This window comes from Macaca fascicularis, chromosome 3 (assembly GCF_037993035.2).
Source record: "Macaca fascicularis isolate 582-1 chromosome 3, T2T-MFA8v1.1".
Taxonomy (NCBI): Eukaryota; Metazoa; Chordata; class Mammalia; order Primates; family Cercopithecidae; genus Macaca; species Macaca fascicularis.
The window spans coordinates 81,982,455-82,004,255 of NC_088377.1; the positions used below are offsets into that span (position 1 = coordinate 81,982,455).

Sequence of the window (21,801 nt, forward strand, 5' to 3'; positions counted from 1 at the left end):
TTCTCTTTGGAATTTCCATATCTGACCAAAAAACTCCTTACCAAAGGAAACACATAGGTCCTCAATCCCCTCCCTGAAATCTCATTATCTGTTTCAGAAAAGAAGAGTGAAGAATGCAACGATTCTTGGATGGACTTTTTCACAAAATAATGCCTTGCTTTTGGGCTCACTCAAATTCCAGGAGAATCATCTACAAGTTAACTTCTGTCTCCCTGGCCCATTCTTTCTCTATAACAACCATTTCCTGCCCCTCAAAAGAATTATCCGCACTTCCCATCTTCTCCTTCCCCTATGAAAAGGGTATAGAAATTTCTATACCTCTTTGGTGGTTTGAGGTAATTACTGTATGATGTGATCCTCTCATGCACATTAACACGTTTGTATGGTATTTCCCAGTTAACCTGCCTTTTGTCAATTGATTTTCAGTGAAGCTTCTGAGGGTGAAAGGCAAATTTTCCCTTTACCCCTAAAGTGAATAAATGGAAAAACAAGTCCAGGGAAAAAAAACAATAATCATGTCTAAAAAAAAAAAAAAAAGATAACTGATCACTGCAAAGGATCACCAAATGTCAAATGTAGCTGAGTTTATTGACAGCTGAAGCCAAGAGGGAAATATGGAGAGTTCCATTAGCTCTTCCACATCAACCAACACTCTTGAGTGTTCACTAAAGGTGCTGTGTCATTATTCCCGCTTACATGTGTATCTTTAGTCTAAGAGAAGAAAGCAGACTAGTTACTCCAAAAGCAAGCTTTCTAAAATCTCCAGAAAAAAGACAAACAAAAAGGCTTTTTATCTGAGGAATGTGAGCTCCCTTTAAATAATCAGGCCCAGAGAGGCACTGGAGTGAGACAGCAGTCACACTCCACCCCATCCCCCTTGAGCTAAGCAATCATTTCTAAGCAGCTCACTATATGGACCCCAGGCTGAGTGCCACCACCAGAGCTATAAAGTAACTTAACAATGCCAATGAGAATCCCTGACAAACAACTTTTGTAATCACCCACTCTCCTGATTCATTCTTTTTTCTTTAATAAATTATGAGAAAGAAGGAAGGGAGAAACTGGCTAGGCAGATAGTTAGGGCAAGGTCCTCAGTGGCATTTATTTTCTAACAAAGAGCAGCCTGAAAGCTCGGGCTGCAAGCATAGATACGGAGATGAATTCCCACACAGAAAGGGGCCTCCCGTGTAGTCAGCAAGTTTCACTGACATACAGTGGGCCCCAGTGAGCACATTCCTTTCCTTTTTGGACATACTCACGTAAGGAAGCTTGCAGAGGGGGCTTGCTTGGAACATGGCTGCAACACTATAGAAAAGAAGAGCTACCCTCGGCCAGGCACATCTACCTTGAAGGGTAATATTGTTTGGCTCTGTGTCCCCACCCAAATCTCATCTTGATTTGTACTCCCACATGTTGTGGGAGGGACCCCAATGGGAGATAACTGAACATGGGGTGGTTTCCCCCTTACTGTTCCCATGGTAGGGAATGAGTCCCATGAGATCTGATGGTTTGATAAGGGGAAACCCATTTCCCTTGGCTCTCATTCTCTCTCTTGCTGCTACCATGTAAGAAGTGCCTTTCACCTTCCGCCGTGATTGTGAGGCCTCATTAGCCATGTAGAGCTGTAAGTTCAGTAAACCTCTTTCTTTTGTTAATTGCCCAGTCTCGGGTATGCCTTTATCAGCAGCACGAAAATGGATTAATGAAAAGGGTTCTGCCCCTGATTCATGCACAGTAGGAGGAGATAAGCAATATGGAGTAACTTAGGTTAAGGATCTGCATGTGCACTAAACAGATAGGGTAGGGACTGCCGGGGATTCGCGTCTTATGGAAATGAAACACCTAGTTCTAACCAGTTTTTTGAGCCCTATATAAATGGAGCACCCTTACCAACTGGCTTTCTTATTAAAACCCTTGCACTTCACTGTAAAATGACAACCTTTTTTTGAGATCCCTCTCTGCAGCAGAGAGTTTTTTCTCTTCCTTTCACTTACTACATTTCTGCTCTAAGCTCACTCCTGGTGTGTCCATATCCTTGATTTCCTTGGCCATGAGACAAAGAACTTCAGTTGACACCCTAGACAATAAGGCCATTTCACTTGAGCTTCCTTTTTGTTCTCGGGAGCACTTCCAAAGATAACTTGGAAGTGTGTCCCACATAGCTGTCCTCAACTTTGACTCAAATAAACTCTCTACCTATATTAATTTGTCTCAGTTTCTTCCCTTAGGTGGACAGCTATTAAGGAGAACTGCATCTCATGAGCCACTAAATAGGAAAGCCCTGTAAACATGTTCTCCAAGTGGCCATTTCCATTATAGATGCTCAGTTAACTTCAATGTATTTTTTCTTTTCCCTTTTTCCTATAAATTAGACCTGCCATCATACTTGCTTATTGATTGTGGCTAGCAGGTCTATGCCTTTTATTAATTAGAGTCTGAGATTTTCTTTGAGATGAGTTCCAATCAGTTTTCCAAATAAATTTCAATTTATTCTCCTTCACAGATTAGACAGTGATGCCTCTCACCTTAATAGTGGCACACCTACCTCCACATGTTTTTGTATGAATCAACCACAATCAGAGAGCTAAGGGGCATCCTAGCTGTTAATATCTAGCCCAAATAAAAGTACGGCAAGAGCCTTAAGGTCATGCTGCCTTGAAATTTAGAAAAATTTCCTTCCATAGGGCAATTCTAGCTTCTTTATTATTACTTGAAGAATATTCATTTTCTTAATGAATGCCAGGGGAATGTTAATGACCAAAGGCAGCAGGCAATGAAGGAGAGGGGCCACTGTCGATCTCTACGGCATCTGTGTTCTATAAATATTCACTTTATGTGATGAAACTTTCCCCAGAAACAGCTAATCCAGGAAACCAAAAAGTCATAGAGACGTAGGTACAAATATGAACATTTTGATAGATGGAGTAAACTCACTTTTTTTAACTTGAGTTTTAGACTTAAAAGGATCAAAAATGCTGCAGAGACCTACCAGGCAGCCACATGAATCCTGGAATTCTGGGTGAGAAAAGGGATGTGTGTGCCAGCATGAAGAATTCATCCTAAAAAACAAAGGAGAGAATTAGAATGATCTTTTAGATTTACAAAGCCATTGTATTTCTGTAAAGGAGAGTTCCATCAGACTAGAACAGAGTTCACAAGATAATCATCTCTTACTGCCAAGAAGGCAGAGCTCTTACATTTGTTTTCACAGCTTGAGCTGTTAATCTGATGACAATGTTTTATTACAACGCCGGAATTTCCATTATATTACATGGGGCTCACTTTTCTCACTGTACTGAGTGTATCACAGGGCTCCCTAGGACTTTCACCGCCGGGCTGGGGCTCCTGGTGGAACTTGAGGCTAGGCTTCCAGTCTCATAACCAGGTACCAAGTAGCAATTAATAAACAGCAAGACGCTAATTCCTTTTTGTGGCATAACACAGTAATTTAATCATCACTTAAGGAAAAACAATTTTTAAATTTCCACTTTAAACCTTTCTGATTAAACTTTCTGTTGCAGAAATATGGTGCAACAGAAACAGTTATGAAAATCTTTTGTAGCAGTGGTTCAAAAACACATTTGGATGTCACAGTTTCCCTATTGTTTCTATTTCCTTATGAGTCCTATACTTTAAAATATTTGTTCTAGCATTTGTAAATCAAAATTTTTTTGTTTGTTTGTTTGAGACAGAGTCTGGCTCTGTCGCCCAGGCTGGAGTGCAGTGGCCGGATCTCAGCTCACTGCAAGCTCCGCCTCACGGGTTTGCGCGGTTCTCCTGCCTCAGCCTCCCGAGTAGCTGGGACTACAGGCGCCCACCACCTCGCCCGGCTAGTTTTTTCTGTATTTTTTAGTAGAGACGGGGTTTCACAGGGTTAGCCAGGATGGTCTCGATCTCCTGATAATCACTCTTAATTACTCAAAAATTGGAAAAGATATTTTTACCACCATCCTTACTAGCCCTGCTTTTCAGAAGAAGAGGTGGGGTCCAGAGAGGTGAAGCAGCTGTCGAGATCCCAGCTCTATGCAAAATGTGTGCTGCTCCAATGAGAAAGCCAGTACGATAACACCAATTAAAGAAAGCCCGGCCCAGTGAAAAGAAATTTGTCATTTCTATTAACCAGGTTAGCAAAGTACAATGTATATGTAATTTTTGAAACAACAAAAATAATATAAAGATTTCTCCACACTACTTTTTTGACTGACTAGCTTATAGGGACTCCAGTTTGAAACCTAAGAGTTTACATGGAAATAATACCTAAGGGAGTTACGTATTTAATCAAAGTACTGTATCTGATATGTACTATAAAAAAATAATTCCATTTATACTTCTGAAACTCAGCAGGCCTTTCTTTCTCAGATGCCTTAGATGATGGTTAACAAGTGTTTATAATTTAATATATGACTTCAAAATTTCAGTCCTCTTTTTCTCTTCCAAATCCTCCCTTATTCTTCTCCTAGCTCCCTTTTATAGAGTAAAACTACGTGTCCATGACAGGTACATAATGGCCCATGACAGGTAGTTTTTTGAGCACTTCTCAGCCTCCAACAACTTTTGTGTTCCAACAGATTCACTAAGAAGCTGTGTGAATGTCCATTAAAGGGAGAGACAGAGGGGATGATCTATGAGAAATCAGATGTTTCTACATAATCTTTCTGTTAAAGTTTAGGAATCTAAAAATAAACTTTGACTTAGCAAAGCATTTCCCTAAAGTGGCCTACAGGACACAGCTGCAGAGAGGCTGCTGGAGCCCAGTCATTTGGTCCTTCAGGTTTGGACACACTGTGTGAAATAGCTCTCTCTACTACAGGGATGCCTGGAGTTTTCAATCACCTAAGATGCATTTTTTTTTCTTTTTTTTTTTTTTTCTTTTTTTTTTAGATGGAGTCTCACCCTGTCACCCAGGCTGGAATGCAACAGAGCACAGTCTCGGCTCACTGCAACCTCCGCCTCCTAGGCTCAAGAGATTCTCCTGCCTCAGCCTCCCGGATAGCTGGGATTATGGGTGTGCACCACCGTACCCAGGTAATTTTTTGTATCTTTAGTAGAGACGGGGTTTCACCATGTTGGCCAGGCTGGTCTCGAATTCCTGACCTCGTGATCTGCCCACCTCAGCCTCCCCAAAGTGCTAAGGTGCATTTTAAATCTTGAAGAGAGAGGCAGAAGCTCTAAGGACCTACTGTCTTGAGAGTCGCTTTCTGAGGCAGGAACTTACCTTAAAAGAACAAAAGCTCTCCACAAGAGCTACCCTGCTGTTGAGGTGACTGTTTTTTCTACAGAACTGACAGCACACTGAGGCAAATGAAGGAAGGCAGAGAGAGGTTCAGCAAGTTGCATGGGTCACACAGCCAATAAGAGTGGAGCTGAGATTTGGATTGAGGCAGACTGGTCCCATATTACCCCTCTGTCATGATCCCTGGTATGCACACACTGCTGATCTGTGGCCTCAACTTTCATCTTTACAGGCCCCTCAGAGGGAGTCTGTCACCAGCCATGACAGATTCTGAAGATCCCACCTTTTGGCTAATAATGAGCCCTCTAGATTTTCCTGAGTACCGAGATGATCTATTATATCGCTGCAATCTAATAACTTTCTTTTTAATTACAAAAATAAACCTTACCCATCTCCCCACTTGGCTTTTTAAGTTTGATAGAAATATGAGATTTGCTATCACTTTTGTTCTATATTAAAGCATTAACAAGAATGGGTGAGGAAAGTGACCATTTTGTGTTAGAAATAGTAGGAGAATTCGACATTGAAGTGCCACCAGATGTAAGCCTTGTAAAATGAAGCTAAATATGTATATCTACCCATCAGCTTCTAAAAGTTGACAACTTTAACACATTTTAAATTTTAAATTATGCATCACTTACTACTGTGAGAAAACTCATATTTTAGATCAGATTTACACGACAGTGGATTTTTGTAGAGCTCTTCATTGTCTTCGTATGAGAGGGAGGAACAAATCAGAAGTTCAACATAGCACCCTTGAGTCGACACTCAGAGTTGAGTATCTCATCAGAAAAACAACCTATCAGTAGAATCTAATCTATTATTTTTAAATGTTTCCTCTAGTTAATTGTCAAGTGATTGCCCAAGTCTTCCAAGGAGGTAAAATGTAGATATCAAATTCAACAATATTTTACACTTACAGAAGGAAATCTACAGGTTTTAAGTAAAACTTTTTGCTTTGATTTGGGGTCCTAGTGAATCAAGCCCTATTTGTATAACATGGACATAAATTATTATTAATATAAGTGCTCACAGCATCTTTTCATGTACCTCGCTCCCCTAGCCTTTTGTTATGCTGACCATAAAAATAAATAGAAATGATTAAACATAGAAATGAGTTAAGGATAGATCAGGTAGATTTCACAAAGAAAAGGGAAAACACAAAAACATAAATCCAGGAAGGTAGAAGAAGAACAGACAGAGGAGAAAAATAATGAGGCTGATCTGCAGTCTGGGCTGGAGGGCAGGAGCTCGCGGAACAGAGAGAGGGGAGGAGGAGAGATTGGGACTGTATTGCAATCCATGTAAAAGGAACTGGAAGTAAAATATGTGTCCAAACAAAATGTCCAATATGTTCTGCTGTCCTTTAATTATTGATTCCACCTTTTGTTTTTTCCCCTTGAAGGAGAAGGACTAGATAAAAGAATGTTTTTCTTTTTCTGACTGGTTCTTCTTTGATCCCAGGTTGGGCCAGGGCTGGACCTAATGGGGCCCTATGTTACATTTCAACTTTTCAAAGGTAGATGTATTTTACACCCTGTGTATTCCATCAGAGAGGAGAAAAATAAAAACATTACCACTGAAGCCTTAGTTAAATAAATTACTTTGTTTTGCAAAGACTAGAGTGAAGCAACATAATTAATTATCTATTAATTCTTTCTTACTGAGAACATTAATAGTTTTTCAGTCTTACACTAATTACCAATATGACTAATGGGCAAAATATGTCATCACAAATTAGAAAACATATTGCCAATGTTGTATTATTGTTAGATTTTTATATTTACTACTTAAAAACATACACTTCTGGCACTTAATAAATCATTATGGCTTTTATCACTTGCCTCATTTGCTCTACCCAGAACTGTAAATTCCTTGAGACCAGGGCCATATTCCGTATTAATCTTAGTTCCTACAGCAGCACTTTACTTGTAGTAGATCTTCAATATATAATAATTGAGCAAAGTAAGAGGGAAATAAGTGTTTATACAGAAAGGCCTCCCCTATCCAGGTTTCATAGAAAGGTCGTCACAATAACCATGATTAAATACTAAAAAGATAATTTTCGAAGTAATTCACCCCAGATTGATGTACAGTACTGACCTTTAAATCTTTTAAGTTAAAAAAAACTATAATTAATTTTTTATATGTACAAGTATTCTCTAAAAGTAAATAACAGCTAATACATAATTCAGACTTAATTGTTACTTCATTCTTTTCAGCTTTGGGTTTTATTAAACAAATTGAATGCTATTAATTAATAATTTATTTTGCAATAACATAAAGCACGCATGTACAAGGGAGAAAAGGGATAATTATGTAGCTTATTTTGGATCATTTTATGTGGTGATACCCATTAGGCCCGTTCAGTAATAACCTACTCATTTGGCTAATTTTTATTTTTTATAATGTAAACTTGTGGCATGAAATAACCAATCATGGAGAAAAACGATCCTCCCAGGCTACAGTGTTACCAGTTGGGAGTGTTCACTTTTGCAGAGAGCACCTGATACTTACTGGTCTGGGTTTACATCTGCACAGGGCAGATCTTGATCTCTAAACTTTCGCAGAAGAACACGGGTGAGGTCCAAGTCGTCGCCCCCACTGCTGCTGTTCATTGTGAGACAAAGGAAACAACGTGGGATTATTAGTGGCTCCCAGTAGAGAACGGAGAACCAGCTGCTGACCTCACATTGTGCCCTAGTCAGGCTGATCCATCTAATGATTCCCAGTAAGTGAGATAAAGCTAATTTTCCACTGTTTTTATGGTAATGCCAAACAAGCAATAAAATTGGAAAATTTATTAAAAGTATAGTTTTGCTATGAGATATGCATATTTATAGACTTGCATTCACAGTACATTATTTTCCTTAATATTTTCACTTAATGTTATAACACAACCATTTTTCACATATTTGCATGGTTTTTAAAAACACATTTTAAAGGCTACATCATATCACATTGTGTTAATATATTAAAATCTGCAAAACTATGCTCTTAAAGTTGGAGCTCCAGTTGGGTCTGAATATTTGTTCTGTTACATAGTCCTGAAATAAAACAATTTCTAAAGTAAGAAATGGCGTTTGGTTTCTATATGTGAGCTATATTGAGCTACATTTTCTTAACAAGAGGTCCTCAACACAGAATCCTATGTGTGCTTTAAGTACACATTAAATTTCACTGGCACACATCTCAGAAGTCTATTTGTAGTTCAAGCAGCATTACTGAAAGCCAAAACCACCAATACTGAATTTCCTTACTGAAGACACCATCAGCAATAAGACTATTCATGTCACTGTGGGGAGCTGTAGAAACAAACCCTATATTAAATTTCACACCTCAATAATAAGACAATCTTGAGAAAATGTAGAGAAAAGGACATTTTAAGATTTTCTAAATTGGACTGAAAGAGAATGAGCTCATTTAATTAATTAAAATTCTAAATTGGTATTTAGAAAAGAGTACAGATTCATTACTTTTCAGAATTTACATTGTGTTATTTATAAAATACTTTTTGAGTAAGAATCTTTGCAAACACTTGTCTCAAAAATTTAAAAAATGATGTATAAGCAGCATTATAGATTATATAGATATACCTAGTGACCTCAATTCTTTTTGGAAAGAATTCTTTATAAATTAACAAATATACATAAATGATTCCTTTTAAAGAACTTAAAATACTAGCTACATTGAAGAAATGCAAGCACCAGAGGCTGGGAAGAATAGGGGAGCAAGAGAGATTGGTTAATAGGTACAAACATACAGTTATAAAAAAATAGGTACTAGTGTTCAGTAGCACAGTAGGGTGACTGTAGTTAACAACAATTTATCCTATTTTCAAAACAGCTGGAAGATTTGAAATGTTCCCAAAGTAAAAAATTATAAATATTTGAGGTGATAGATACCCTAAATACCTTGCTTTGGTTAATACCCTGCTTTGGTTAATACCCTGCTGTGGTTATTATACATCATATGCATGTATCAAAATATCACATGTACCCCATAAATATGTACAATTATTGTGAGCAATAAAAAGTTTTGTAACTGAAAATTCCAAAAAAGAAAAAAGAAATGTAAGCAACCACAGAGTAATCTGCAACCACTGATTTCTCTAATTAATTTTTTGTTCACAGACAATAAATAAATGAGCCCAAAATATCTTTCTGAATTGCTATTAGCATTAAAATGTAGAAAGGTCTGAGGTGGAAATGTAGGAGTTTCCAACCACATCCTGAAGAACAAACATAAGCTCAGAATGAGAAGCAACTTCTCATTAGGCTACTGTTCAGTGTGACCCTACACATAGAATGGAACATTACAGACTCCCAATTTCTTTAATTCCTTTAGTGAGCTCTGTAACATACCAATCTGATATTTTCTTTGCTCAAAATTTATCAATGGCTTCTTGTTACCTATGCGTCTTGAAATAGTATTTGAATCCCTCCACAATCCTAGGGCCTGTTGCTCAACATTTCTTCCTGAACAGGGCACCCAGCCCAGCCTAGCCAGCGCAGCCCAGCCCAGGAGAACCACTGTTTGATTGGGCAGATCTGCTTTTGAGGGTGCTGATCCCTCTGAGTCAGTATCTCCAACATCCTGGACACTTGATTGGAAGCCATCTCCAGCCTGACCTGGAAACCTTGGTTGGAACACCGATTCCACGACAAGTCCTCCCTGCCTCTTCTGCTCCATTTGTCCTGCCTGGTGGCCTTAGTACACATCTTCACTGGAGTTGAACTGGAGGCTTACCCTTGTTCTCATTACCGGAATGAAGCAATCCTTGAGGAAAAGGCACAAGGCTTAGGATAGGTGTTAGAACTCAGTAGGGTCTCATAAATGATGTGTTGAACAAGTTGTGATATGTTAAAAATGCATTGAATTCATTGACCTCATCCTTAATCTCTATCCAATTATTTTACTTCCCTAAATCTGGCCCTTTCTGAACTCTTACCATTCAAACAAAAACGAAATTTAATTGAAAAGATATTGCAATGCATTACATCAAATTAGTATTATATTTCTGCTGAGGAGGACTTTGTTTCCAGAGAAACTTAAAATGCAAACACCTCTGTGGCATCCAAATCCAGAAATAAATATTTAGAGAAAAACACTATCTCCCCCACTGCATAAAATTTCATAAAGATTTTTAAATATTCGTATGGTTTACAACTGTCCTAATATAATTTCCTACAGCTATGGCCAGAAACACACAATGGTGGAACATGCTGAAATTTACAACAAAGTTATGTCTCATAAGTAGGCAGTGTGACCTCTGTATAAATAGCCTTCAGGTTTCTAACAAAGTAGGAAATACAAGCTTCTTTTTAAAGTATCTTTGTCACCACAAAATTCAAATGCTTTTTCCTAAACTATCCCTCTTTTGTTGCCTTCAAACTCCCGGCTATATTTTAAAGTACATCCCTATGTTAGAAACACTTGACATCTGTCCTTACTAGACTCTAGAAATTGAAAATTACTACCTGATTCTAAAGGAAGTTCATAAACGGAATCACTCTCTCTAATAATCATCTCTTAAAATTTAATGTGTACCAGAGTGACCCAAGGAGCTTGGCTGAACAAATGCACACTCCAAATGGGCCTTCCTGGTTAACAAGTCCCCACAGCACTTCTGATTTAGATGAGGATCACACCAACCTTGAGAAACACTGGGGCATCTGGGAAGACAGCAGCCTGCTCTCTCCCCTTCCTTCCTTCCTTCTTTCCTTCCTTCCTTCTTTCCTTCCTTCCCTACACTCTCACCTCCAGTCTTTCAACCCCTCCTGATCTAACCAGCTTTTGGTGTTGATAAATTTCTGGTTCCAGGTGAGGTCTTGGGCTCTGTGGGATTTACTGCTGGCCAAGCAAATTCAGGGCCATCATCCCCACAGGCCAGGCCACATATGAATGCAATGTGAAGAACAGGAGCAGAGCATCCAGGGGAAAGGACCAGAAAGGACCCATTCTGGGAAGTGTGCCCCTCAGAGACCTACAAATCTCCAGAGACCTCAGCCTCCCCTCTCTCGCTGAACCTCAGTAGTCAAGAAAAAGTTTAATTAAAGGAGCTGATGCCTTCTATTCCTAAATGAGACAGAGTATAGGAAGCAAAGGTCCCCACTTCCCTGAACAAAACAGACATTGCTGGAAGCCCAGCTGCTGCTCTACAGAGGCAGAATGTGCTTTGACTTGGAATTTCATCCAGTTGATAGGCAACATCCTTATCTGATCTGTCAAAACAGCAATAACAAACACATGTCCTGGGGTCCCAGCAACCAGAGAAAAACCCAAAGAGTGCCAATACTTATGAAAAATAAAGGTGCTGCAGGAATACACACTTTAAAGTTAAAAACAAAACAGAAAAACCAGAGAAGCACATGCCTACACAGGACTTTCTCAAACCAAGAAGAATGGCTTCCTGAAGGTAATATTAGAGGTAGAAATTGAGTAAGATGATAGCCACTGTATAGATACAAACAGTGATGTATAAGAAATATCCACACAAAAGGAGGACAAAAAGGAAAAAGAAATCCTCAAGGAAAGATAAAGAATTAAAAGATGGATTTGGAAGACCCTAACATGAGATGTGATAGGAATTCTAAAAGGAGGTAAAGGAAAAATAGGTGTGAAGAAATTAGATTAATAATAGAAGAAAATTACCCTGAACTGGCAGGATGCGGTGTCTCATGCCTGTAATCCCAGCACTTTGGGAGGCCAAAGTGGGCAGAAAACCTAAGGTCAGGAGTTCAAGACCAGCCTGGCCAACATGGTGAAATCTCGTCTCTACTAAAAATACAAAAATGAGCCACGTGTGGCGGCACACGCTTGTAATCCCAGCTACTCGGGAGGTTGAAGCAGGAGAATCACTGGAACCCAGGAGGTGGAGGTTGTAGCGAGCCAAGATCACACCACTGCATTCCACCCTGGTCAACAGAGTGACATCCCGTACCCACCCCCCTAAAAAAATTACCAAAAAAGAAAAAAAACTACCTTGAACTGAAAAAAGACTTAAATCCGCAGTTTTGATGAGGAAACAGTAGGGGGAAAAATCCTTTACTCCAAGGATAAAGAAGAAATCTTACACAATTCCAGACAGAAAAAGTTACCTATGAGCGGAAGAGACTCAGATAGACTGCTGAAATCAGACTTCATACCTGGAAGCTACAAAAATAATCCCCCTCATATCACTCCCCGGATTTTAGAACTCCTGAATGCCTCCCTGCACTGTGTTTGCAAAATAAAGTGAGTTCTCCTTAGAATGCCTTATAGTACCCGCCAGAAACCATCAAGGCTTCTGCTAGACTTCTTTCATTACTTTTCACATTTACTCACACTTCTTCCTTTAGAGAGAGTACAAGAGAAGAAACTTTCTCTCCTCCATGTCTGGAAAACACCTGTTTATCTCAGAAGAAGCAATTTAGGGGGCATAGCCTTAAAAAACCTTCTTTGACACCCCTAAGCAGATCTCCTCATGTGGCTTACGCACAACCCCTGCACCAAGTATCTACCTATAACACTTGCCCATCTGTTTGTATGGATCATTTCTCTGCTTGACTGTAAACTTTCTGAGGGTAGAACTCATGGCCTTGTAAGTGTTTGTGGAACGAGAATTAGAACCAGGAGGCCTGAAATGGATTCTGGGTCTGTTTGTGCCAACCAAGGAGTTCACCCAACATCTGTGAGTTCACTCTCTTCACAATGAGAATGTCGTCATCAGGGATTCTCTCTCTCTCTCTTTTTTTTTTTTTTAAATTTCATCCCACTAAGAGGTATGACTACCAGCAATTCACAAATTACTGAATCTCAGGTGGGTCGAGCTGAAGAATAGTTCACCCAGGGTGAGGGGCCCTGAAGTACATCCTAAATGCATGGTTGGGTAGAGCATGAAGGATATACATTCAGTCATGGGTAAACATTTTAAAAAATGCCTACTCAGTGCTGGACTTTGTCCCCATATAATGTATACATAATTAAGTCAAGCAACTAGTTTCAGCTATTTTGTTTACCATCTATTTTTTCATACTGGACTGTAAAGGGACCATGGGTGAGTTACATTGAGAAGGCAGCTTCTGTGCCATGACTGAGAGGAAGAATGTTCTTGGGGTGTCCAACCGGACATGCAAAGTCAGTCCAGAGTTTCGATGTTCCATGACCTGGATGAAGCCTGGTATGAAGGCAGACCTTGCAGACGAGGGGAGGGCAACCAGGAAATGAGATCAGAGAGGCAACCAGCACTTTGTATGTTATTCTGCCAGAAAAAAAGGCTTCCAAGAGCCTACTGGTGAGTGTACTACATCCCCTCCATCCCACTCAGAAGCACAGATGATATATTAGGTCCATCCTAGTATTTACTAAGAATAAGAAGAAAAATAACTTTCATTGTATTTCTTCCAAACAATTGTCCAATTGCTTTCCATTCGTCCTCTCACTGAATTACTGAAACAAAGTGAAGCAGTCGCTATCATCTCACGTGATAAAGATGCCACATACATAAAAGGAAGTTGTACATATATGGGGAGAAGAATGTAAATAATTGAAGATGTTCTCTATGAATGTTAACATCACTGGTTCATCAAGGATACATTTGTCACATCCCAGTGACGATTTTGCAAAACCTGGTGGATGATTTTGAGATGACAGAACACCAATGAATATACACCAACAATCACTGTCAGTCTTCAATTAATTTAATTTCTGTTATCCTTCTACATATAACAGAAAACCGTGAGTTTTACAGAACACCAAGAGATTCTACTGTAGGCAAGTGGCCAAGAGATTGGTCAAGTTTAGTGGTATTTGTTAAGGAAGACGTTGGAGGAAATGCTGTGGGTTGAATGATTTCCCTCCAAATGTCATGCCCACTCAGAACCTCGGAATGTGACCTTATTTGGAATGAGTTTATCCAGATATAATTAGGTGAGTTCATACAGAATTAGAGTGGGTACCAAATCCAATATGACAGGTGTCCTTCTAAGAGGGAAACGTGGACACAGAGACAGGCAGGAGGAAGGCCACGTGAAGATGGGACGCTGAGACTGGAGTGATGCTGCCACAAGTCAAGGCATGCCAGGGATCGCTGGCAGCCACAGAAGCTAGAGAGGCAAGGAATGATTCCCCCCTGGAGCCTTCAGAGAGGACATGGTCCTGCTGACACTGATTTCAGACTTCTGGCCTCCAGAACAGTGGGAAAATACATTTCTGTTAAGTAACCCAGTTTGTGGTGCTTTGCTATAGCAGCCCTAGAAAACTAAAAAAGGCACCCAGTTTCTGCTGGCATGCTAACAGGAGAAGGGGATGGTGACAGTGGGCACTTACTGGCTACATACATCCACTGGCCCTCTTGGGTTCTTAAAGAACTGGTATAACAACCAGGACTTGGAGTCCTACACTTGCTCCGTCTAAGTCTTTTTCTGGTTGGAGAACTATGAGAAAGAGAGAGAGTTTGGGGGTAGGAACAAACTCAGCAGACAGTGGGCCAGGGTCAGGTCCATGTTCAAGGAGGACTCACAGGTTTTTCTAATGCAGTGAACTTAGCAGTGTATTTAGGAGCATCTCCTCTAGTAAGGACTAAGAGCCCCATCCCAGAAGATGAGGTCATGGAGTCTAAATATTCTATATTTTTGATGTGTAGAGAGCTGTCTTTCCATGCTCCATTTGTTTGTCTGCTGCCTGTCCAAGTTAATTTCTGGAAGACATTTTTGGTACATTTCATTTTCATTATTTCAATTTAAGAAGGATTTAATGAAAGTAACCATTTCTAGACATGTTGGCAGGAACTAAAGGTACAGATATAAAGGAGGCTTGATCCTTACCCTCCAGGAAGTCTCCCTGAAGGAAGCAAGGCAAGAATCTCCAGCACTAAGTTAAGCCACAGTGACGTCCACGCAACAATGACAGACATTCAGTTGAGAGAGCAGCCACAGGGGATCCCTGGAAGGGGACATCCGAGCCAGATTTTGGAAGCGTTCTTATTTTGCTGGGAACATTAGAGTGGATACAGTGGGAGTGGCAAAGGACTGAGAAGAGGAAGGTAGTTTCCATTTCCTTAAACAGGGAGAGATGCAGCAACATCATATATGATTGTGTCATTCTGAAGTTCAGAGAATGAGATAAAGGGAGTGGCAGAGGCTGCAGAGGCACCAGGAGGACCTGTAGGGTATGCTAAGATGTGCCAATATCATCCCTTGGACAATGTGGAGCTGCTCAAGGTTTTGAGCAGGTCCATCAGGTCTTACCAGCCTCAGATGTCTGCAAGCAGGGGCAGCTGTGTTCACACTGTATCTCTCAGAGCTGCACCACCCTCCTCTAATTTCTCTGGGGCTGCCCTATGCTGCTCACCTCCACCCTGAACAGGCACAGAGGCCCTGCCACCCTTTTCTCACACTTCTTAGTGGGGAGGGAGAATTTCTGGAGCACTCTCAAAACAGCAGTCAGAGAGCAAGTTGATTCAGAATAAAACTGAGTCAGAAGCCTGAGTCATGAATGGCTGACCAGTCCCCAAACCAGCACAGATATGCTCCATACTCCTCCCCCTTCCTCACAGTCTATAAAGTCAATGTGCTGTGGAGGTCTGGTCACAAAACAAGCATCTTTACAGCCCTGTGGATGTCATGCCTTCACTCCCCACCTGGCCACCAAAGCACGTGAGTTGGAGACCACTGGAGACTGAGTTGCCAAAGCCCCAGGTTTGTTTGGGCCCAAGAAACTCAAACCCTCTATAAGCTGCGGGGGTTGTCATCTGTTCCCATCATTTGTAGAAGGATTCAGGTAGAAGAGAACCTCTCTGGAGCATTTCTTCTGGTTTGTGCTTTTATGAAGATTTGTATTCTGCAAGAAATTTTTAGCGAATTTAATGTAGATATATAATTGCATTTTCTCAACTCTAACATTTTAGAAGCATGGGGCTCTATTGAGAATTATCAGAACACTAATAAGATTTATATGTACCTTCCAAATCAGCACAAGGCTAATGCGTTCATGATTTTTGAAAGCTACATGCAGGCCCGAATTACACACCTATCAACAGGGAGTTACCCTAAGGAGAAAGCAAGGGAGTGTAATGGCAATCCTAGATGCTTTCCCAAGGAGACGGCTCACGGATGTTATAAAATGGGGCTGTCCCACATTTGGAGCAGCAAGGATGGGTGCTGAGTGACCATGGGTGGCCTGTGTACACAGGAAGTCAGGAGGACTATGAGATGTGAAAATCTGGGCCCCTTTGTGAATCATTCCTGTGCCAAGATTTAGACCATGGTGCTCAGATTCAATAAAGAAGGAATGGCCACATCATTTATCACTCATACGAGGACACTTAAAGTGGAAAGAGGCAAGTTTAATACAAATGCAAAACAACAGGGGTTGTCTTCAGAGAAATCAAGGTACACACTCAGAGAGGATCCAGTATGCAGAAGAAAAGTCCTGAATGTCAGTGGAGAGTTCCTAACAAGAGCAGTTACAGCGGCCATAAAATGATAAAATGATGATAGTTGTTCTTCTCCCCCACTAATTTTTGACTAGCACTATCAAACATTACTGATAATAGCAAAAAGCAAGAAAATGTTCCATCAATGTGGATGCTCTCTGGTAGCTTTTTACTTTTTCCTCATAACTAACTAAACTACCATTCTACTAAAATAAAAACTGAGAAAATGTAAGCTCGTTCCTTTCTCTTTAGACAGAAATTAACCATTAGAAGTGGGGCACTTGCAGTCACTGATGGATCAGGTACTATAGCCTGTGCAGGCAGGACTCCTCTGTAAGGATGAGAAAATAAACCTCCAGATACGTGAATGCCTCTGTTTCATAATTCAAGTAACATTATCAAAAATGAGAACAAACAAATATCTTACTTTAAAATAGTAACTCTTAGAAACAGAAAAAAATATTAAAATATCTTAATTCTCAGACTCAAAATAATTTTGAAGTGCATTACTTCTATAACAAATGAATACTGGGAGAGTGGGAAAAATGCTTTCAAATGAAAAATATAATCGTCAAATTAATAATGCAGTAGAGAAAGTGAATGGCTATTTGGAGTCAAGTGAAAATGGTATCAGTGAAATAAACACCATGTAGAGAAATTCTCAACAGTCTCAGAAGAAAAAGACAAGAGGTAAAGCTGAGAGAGGGGAGGGGGTGAAGGAGAAGACAGTTAGAAGCAAAATATGATGTGGAAATACATGTATAGATGATGCTTAATATGTTCAACATGTAAAGTAAAATTTTAAATAACCAAAAAAACTTTGAATATTCAACTTCAATAGTAATCAAAGAGCTGCCTAATAAAGCAATGAAATATCAGGTTTGGACTATCAAAACTATTAGTTGGAGTTTAGAGAACTGAACTTCCTTTCTCCCACTAAACTAGGGGTTTTGGCTTGTTCTAATTACACATATAACTACCACCTAGAACAGTACCTAGCATGTAGTAAGTGCACCATAAATATCTGTTGAAGAAAATAATCACTGACTTTATAAGACTGTTAATTGGCACACATTTATAAGGGTAATTTGGCAATATCTACCATAAAAATACTGATGCCTTTGCCCTCCAAAATTCTAACAGAAATGTATGATGGTAAGAATAAGTAGTCACATAAATCTAACTAAACAAAGATTCTTATACAGCATTGCCTATAATAGGAAAATAAAAACAAATAAATAAACCTTTATATGACCCCAAAAAGAGATTGTCTAAATAAATTAATGTGCCTCCAACAACACACGACTAAAGAATCATTCAGTAGTCAGGGTACTGTAGTTTTCATGAGTAAAGTGGTTGTACTGATATATAAGAAGAGATACAAAAATATTATGGAGTGCAAAAGAGTTACATAGAGTATTATAGTGTAATCTTATTGTGATAAAAACACAAATGCATGTAGATACAAGTATTATGTATATCATGCGGCAGATTATCCCAATAGGTTTACAGTAGATATCTCTGGTAAAATTACGTGTGATTGCTTTTTATTTTATTTTTTGGCTAGCCTGTGCTTTGTATTATTTTCTTCAAGAAACATATTTTATAATCAAAAGACTCAAAATAGTGACAGTTCTTTTATAGTTGAGGAGTGTGACAAGAAGGGAACAAACTGAAGAGTTTACCATAGATTTTTACTTTGTACCTGTATTTGTTTAAATCTAATTCCAAATTACACATCACTACAAAAATTACACAAATATTACTAGGCTCTTAGAGATTAGTTGGTTATTTTAATAAGCATATATATATGACAAAAGCAGGACTGACACTCCTCTTAGTTGTTTTCATGATGAAAAGCCTAGCCAGTATGCTTGTGCAGTTGTAAACCAGTCATTTGTCTCCCCGTCCCAACTGTGAAAAATTATAGCCACCTTGAAGACGATTCTGCATGTTCAATGTAGTAATGTCTGGGATCACAACCGTGACCGTGTCCGGCAGGAGGCGGGCCTCCCTGACTCTGCACAGATTGTCCCAAATCTAGAGAGGAGCTGGCTAAACTAAGGCAAAGGAACTTAGGGGATGGGTTTCCATTTTAGGTTCCCAACCCTTGTGTATGAATCTGCAACCGAGAAAGCTCTGAGTTCTTTAGTTAATTCATTTGGTCGCAAAAACCCAGGCTCTTCTGAACGCACCGGCAACAGATCCTGCTCGACTGACCCCAGCCTGGGGAGGCTTAGGGCTTCCATTCCGTCCGTGCTGTCAGAGAGGCGTGTGCAACCGTGGGGCTGTTGTCCCAGAAACAACTGTGGAGGGTCTTGTGAAATATACCACATATATCTAATACGTTCTAGAATCCTATAAATCCCGGTGTCTATCCAGCCCTCCTGTGGGGCAGGGCGTGCGGGCCCTCTGCAGGTCAGCGGGTGACCACATGAGCCCTTTCGCGCAGGGACTCGGCCACCATGAGGAGGGGTCAGAGGCTCAGGATTCGGAGGCCAGGCAGCCTCATTAGCCTTAAGCGCCTGCCCTGAGACAGCCTGAGAGGAGCAAAAGCTTCTCCAAGGATCTCCTCGTGAATTCAGACCTCGGAAATAATGAAAACATTTACATTTCAAGTTTTTATCTAGAATTCTCAAAAGTATCAAAGCTATTGCAATTCATAATCTACCTTGACATAATTTTGAAATCAAAGGAACGAAAACAACTTACCTGAAAAAGTAGGTCTCGGCCCGCTGGTAATGTCCAGGTGTGAGTCTGAGGGGAGGGTACTCGGTGGCCAGGGGTCTCACCATGAACAAGCCCATGGCCAAGGCCACGAAGAGGACTGGCAGCAGCAGGTCGGCGAGGGTGCTCTTCCCGGCGCGCAGCGTGTGGCGGAGCCTCCAGGCCAGGAGCGCCGCCACTTGTGCACGGAGCAGAGGGAGGCCCCGTACAGGTGCCGGCCGTGCTGGGGAGCCGCCTGCGGGACGGGCGGCAGGAAGGGCGGCTGGGTCAGCTCCGCAGAAGTGACTGCACTTCTTCACTTGCCTTCTCAGTGACCCTGCAGCATCTCGCAGCCATGGGAATGCCACACAGGCCCACCCCATCAGGGCTCCCTTGAGGGTCCCCTTTATGCACACATAAAGTGCGGAAACAGGGCCGTGGGCGGGAAGCCTGCAATGCAAGAGGAAGTCTCTCGCGACAACGCGTGGCAGGAGCAGGGCATGTGCGCTCCGCTGCGCTTAGACTGGACGACACACCTACGCTGCCCCTTTGCTTGCTCCTCCCCTCTTCCACAGTCCTTTTCCTCTCTGTTCTTAACTCCAGGTAGTTCCTGGGAAAACCCCAGATTACGTGCGGGTCGGGATTCATTCAGGGAATAACCCCACGGCCTGCTTTTCCTCAGTTCCACAGTCCCTGCTCCCCTGCGCCTTCCACTTCCCCGCAGGGCATAGGAGAGCCCGGCGCCTGCCCCCTGGGCCTCGCTGCTCCGGCTTCCCTGCTCTGTGGGACACAGCGAATGTGAAAACATCCTCAGCTATCACAGCGGTCCACAAGCAAAATTCGAAAGGAAAGCGTGAGTTGTGCATCACTGATCTACTGATCATCCAGCCATGCTCCCTCAAGAATGATCCTTTGGGACCTCTACCAACGAATCTCAGTAAATCTGGAGTTGAAGTTGCACGTTCCAAACAAGCTGTGGAGAGCAGCTTTTCTGTCCACTGTGAGGATGAGAAGCTGGGAGCAGAGGCAGACGCAGCCTATGGACTGCAGTCTTAAACCACGTCCAAAGCAGGACTCACCCGGATCAATCAGCTGTGGTGATAGTTTTTCCCAGTGATTGATTCTAAAGTACTCCAGAAAATCCAATACAAACTATTTCACAAGAAAGGTAGTCTTATAAAGAACAGATGTACTAAACAGATTGTACTGCTCACAAATACCAAACTGAAACACAGTTAATAGAGAGCAGCAAACAAGTCTGAAGATCCAAAAGAGAACATTTTTAAAGCTGTACTATGTGAAAGAGAAATCATTTGTCATAGCATTGAGAAGAGAGTTGTAGAGGCGTCATGGGGATAACAATGCATATCTGAGAAAACTCCTTCATTTGGGATATTTACTGAGTGCCCAGTATGTGCAGGCGCTGGGCTCTTTGGTTTCTGTCCCCCACATAGGGGTTGAGATGAAAATGTAAAGAAATAACCCAGCACAGTGTAACAAAGTGTCAGGCTGGAAAGAGTCAGTACCAAGGAGTGAGTCCTTGGGAGGTTGAGGAAAAAGAGAAACAGGCCCAGTGGCCCGGACGTTCAGGTGGAATCCTTGAAATCCCTGGGAGTTTACAGGCAGAAAAGAAAATGTGGATGTCTAAAGATCAAAACAGGGAGGTATAAATAGGCCTGGCATTCTCTGTGAATAGCAAGGGAGCAGAATGTGGCACATATGTGTAGCAAGTGGCAGGAGATGAGAGTTAAAGGTGGTCAGAAACCAAGACAAGAAAGACCCACACACCCATTTTTAAGGATTTCAGGGTTTGTGCTGGACAGAAGACTTTCAAACCCAGGAGTCGCTTGGGCTGAGTCACATGTTAGACTTCCAAATTATAAGGCAAATTCGTGTTTAATTTTAATGAGTAAAGTTCTAATGAGGATGAGGCATTAGGTGGTTAAAGCAGTGGTTTCTAAACCAGGCTACATATCAGATTCACCAGGGAACACTTTAAATGCTGGTTGCCAGGCCCTATCTCAGAAAAAAAATCCCGATCTCCAGAGACTCAGAGTTAAAAATGTGTTTTTATAACTTCCCAGAAGATTAAAATTCTCAGCCAGGCTATGGAACCACTGATCTAATGCATTTATCAATGGTGATCCACATACAGCTCTCATAAAGCAGTTATTAAGTCAGTATATAGAGAAATTATACTGCTAGGAAAAAGTATATCATTAAACTAAATTTGACATATATATATATGAATGATCTATGAATTATCTAACTCAAGCTAAAATAACTGGGATGTTTTTGGGTGCCCATCCCTGGATTTCTAAAAGTAATTATTGAGATAATTACTTGATATCTTCACAGTCCTTTGACTAAGAAGCTCTTTCTCTGACAAGGTAAAATGCCATACTTTGTTCAGACTTAAAAGGAATTGAATAGCCACAGTTTACCA

The 21,801-nt window shown here is 40.8% G+C and overlaps 1 protein-coding gene across 1 annotated transcript in view; it reads right to left on the reverse strand.

Annotated features, from left to right (window-relative positions):
• ABCA13 (ATP binding cassette subfamily A member 13) overlaps positions 1–21,801 on the reverse strand; it is a 410,641-nt gene that overhangs the window by 194,690 nt on the left and 194,150 nt on the right. Inside the window, exons 28-30 of the mRNA XM_074036523.1 lie at positions 19,362–19,611; positions 7,751–7,840; positions 2,990–3,059 (exon numbers count right to left, since the gene is read on the reverse strand). Of these exons, the coding sequence (XP_073892624.1) occupies positions 2,990–3,059; positions 7,751–7,840; positions 19,362–19,611 (410 nt within the window). The remainder of the gene's footprint in view (positions 1–2,989; positions 3,060–7,750; positions 7,841–19,361; positions 19,612–21,801) is intronic.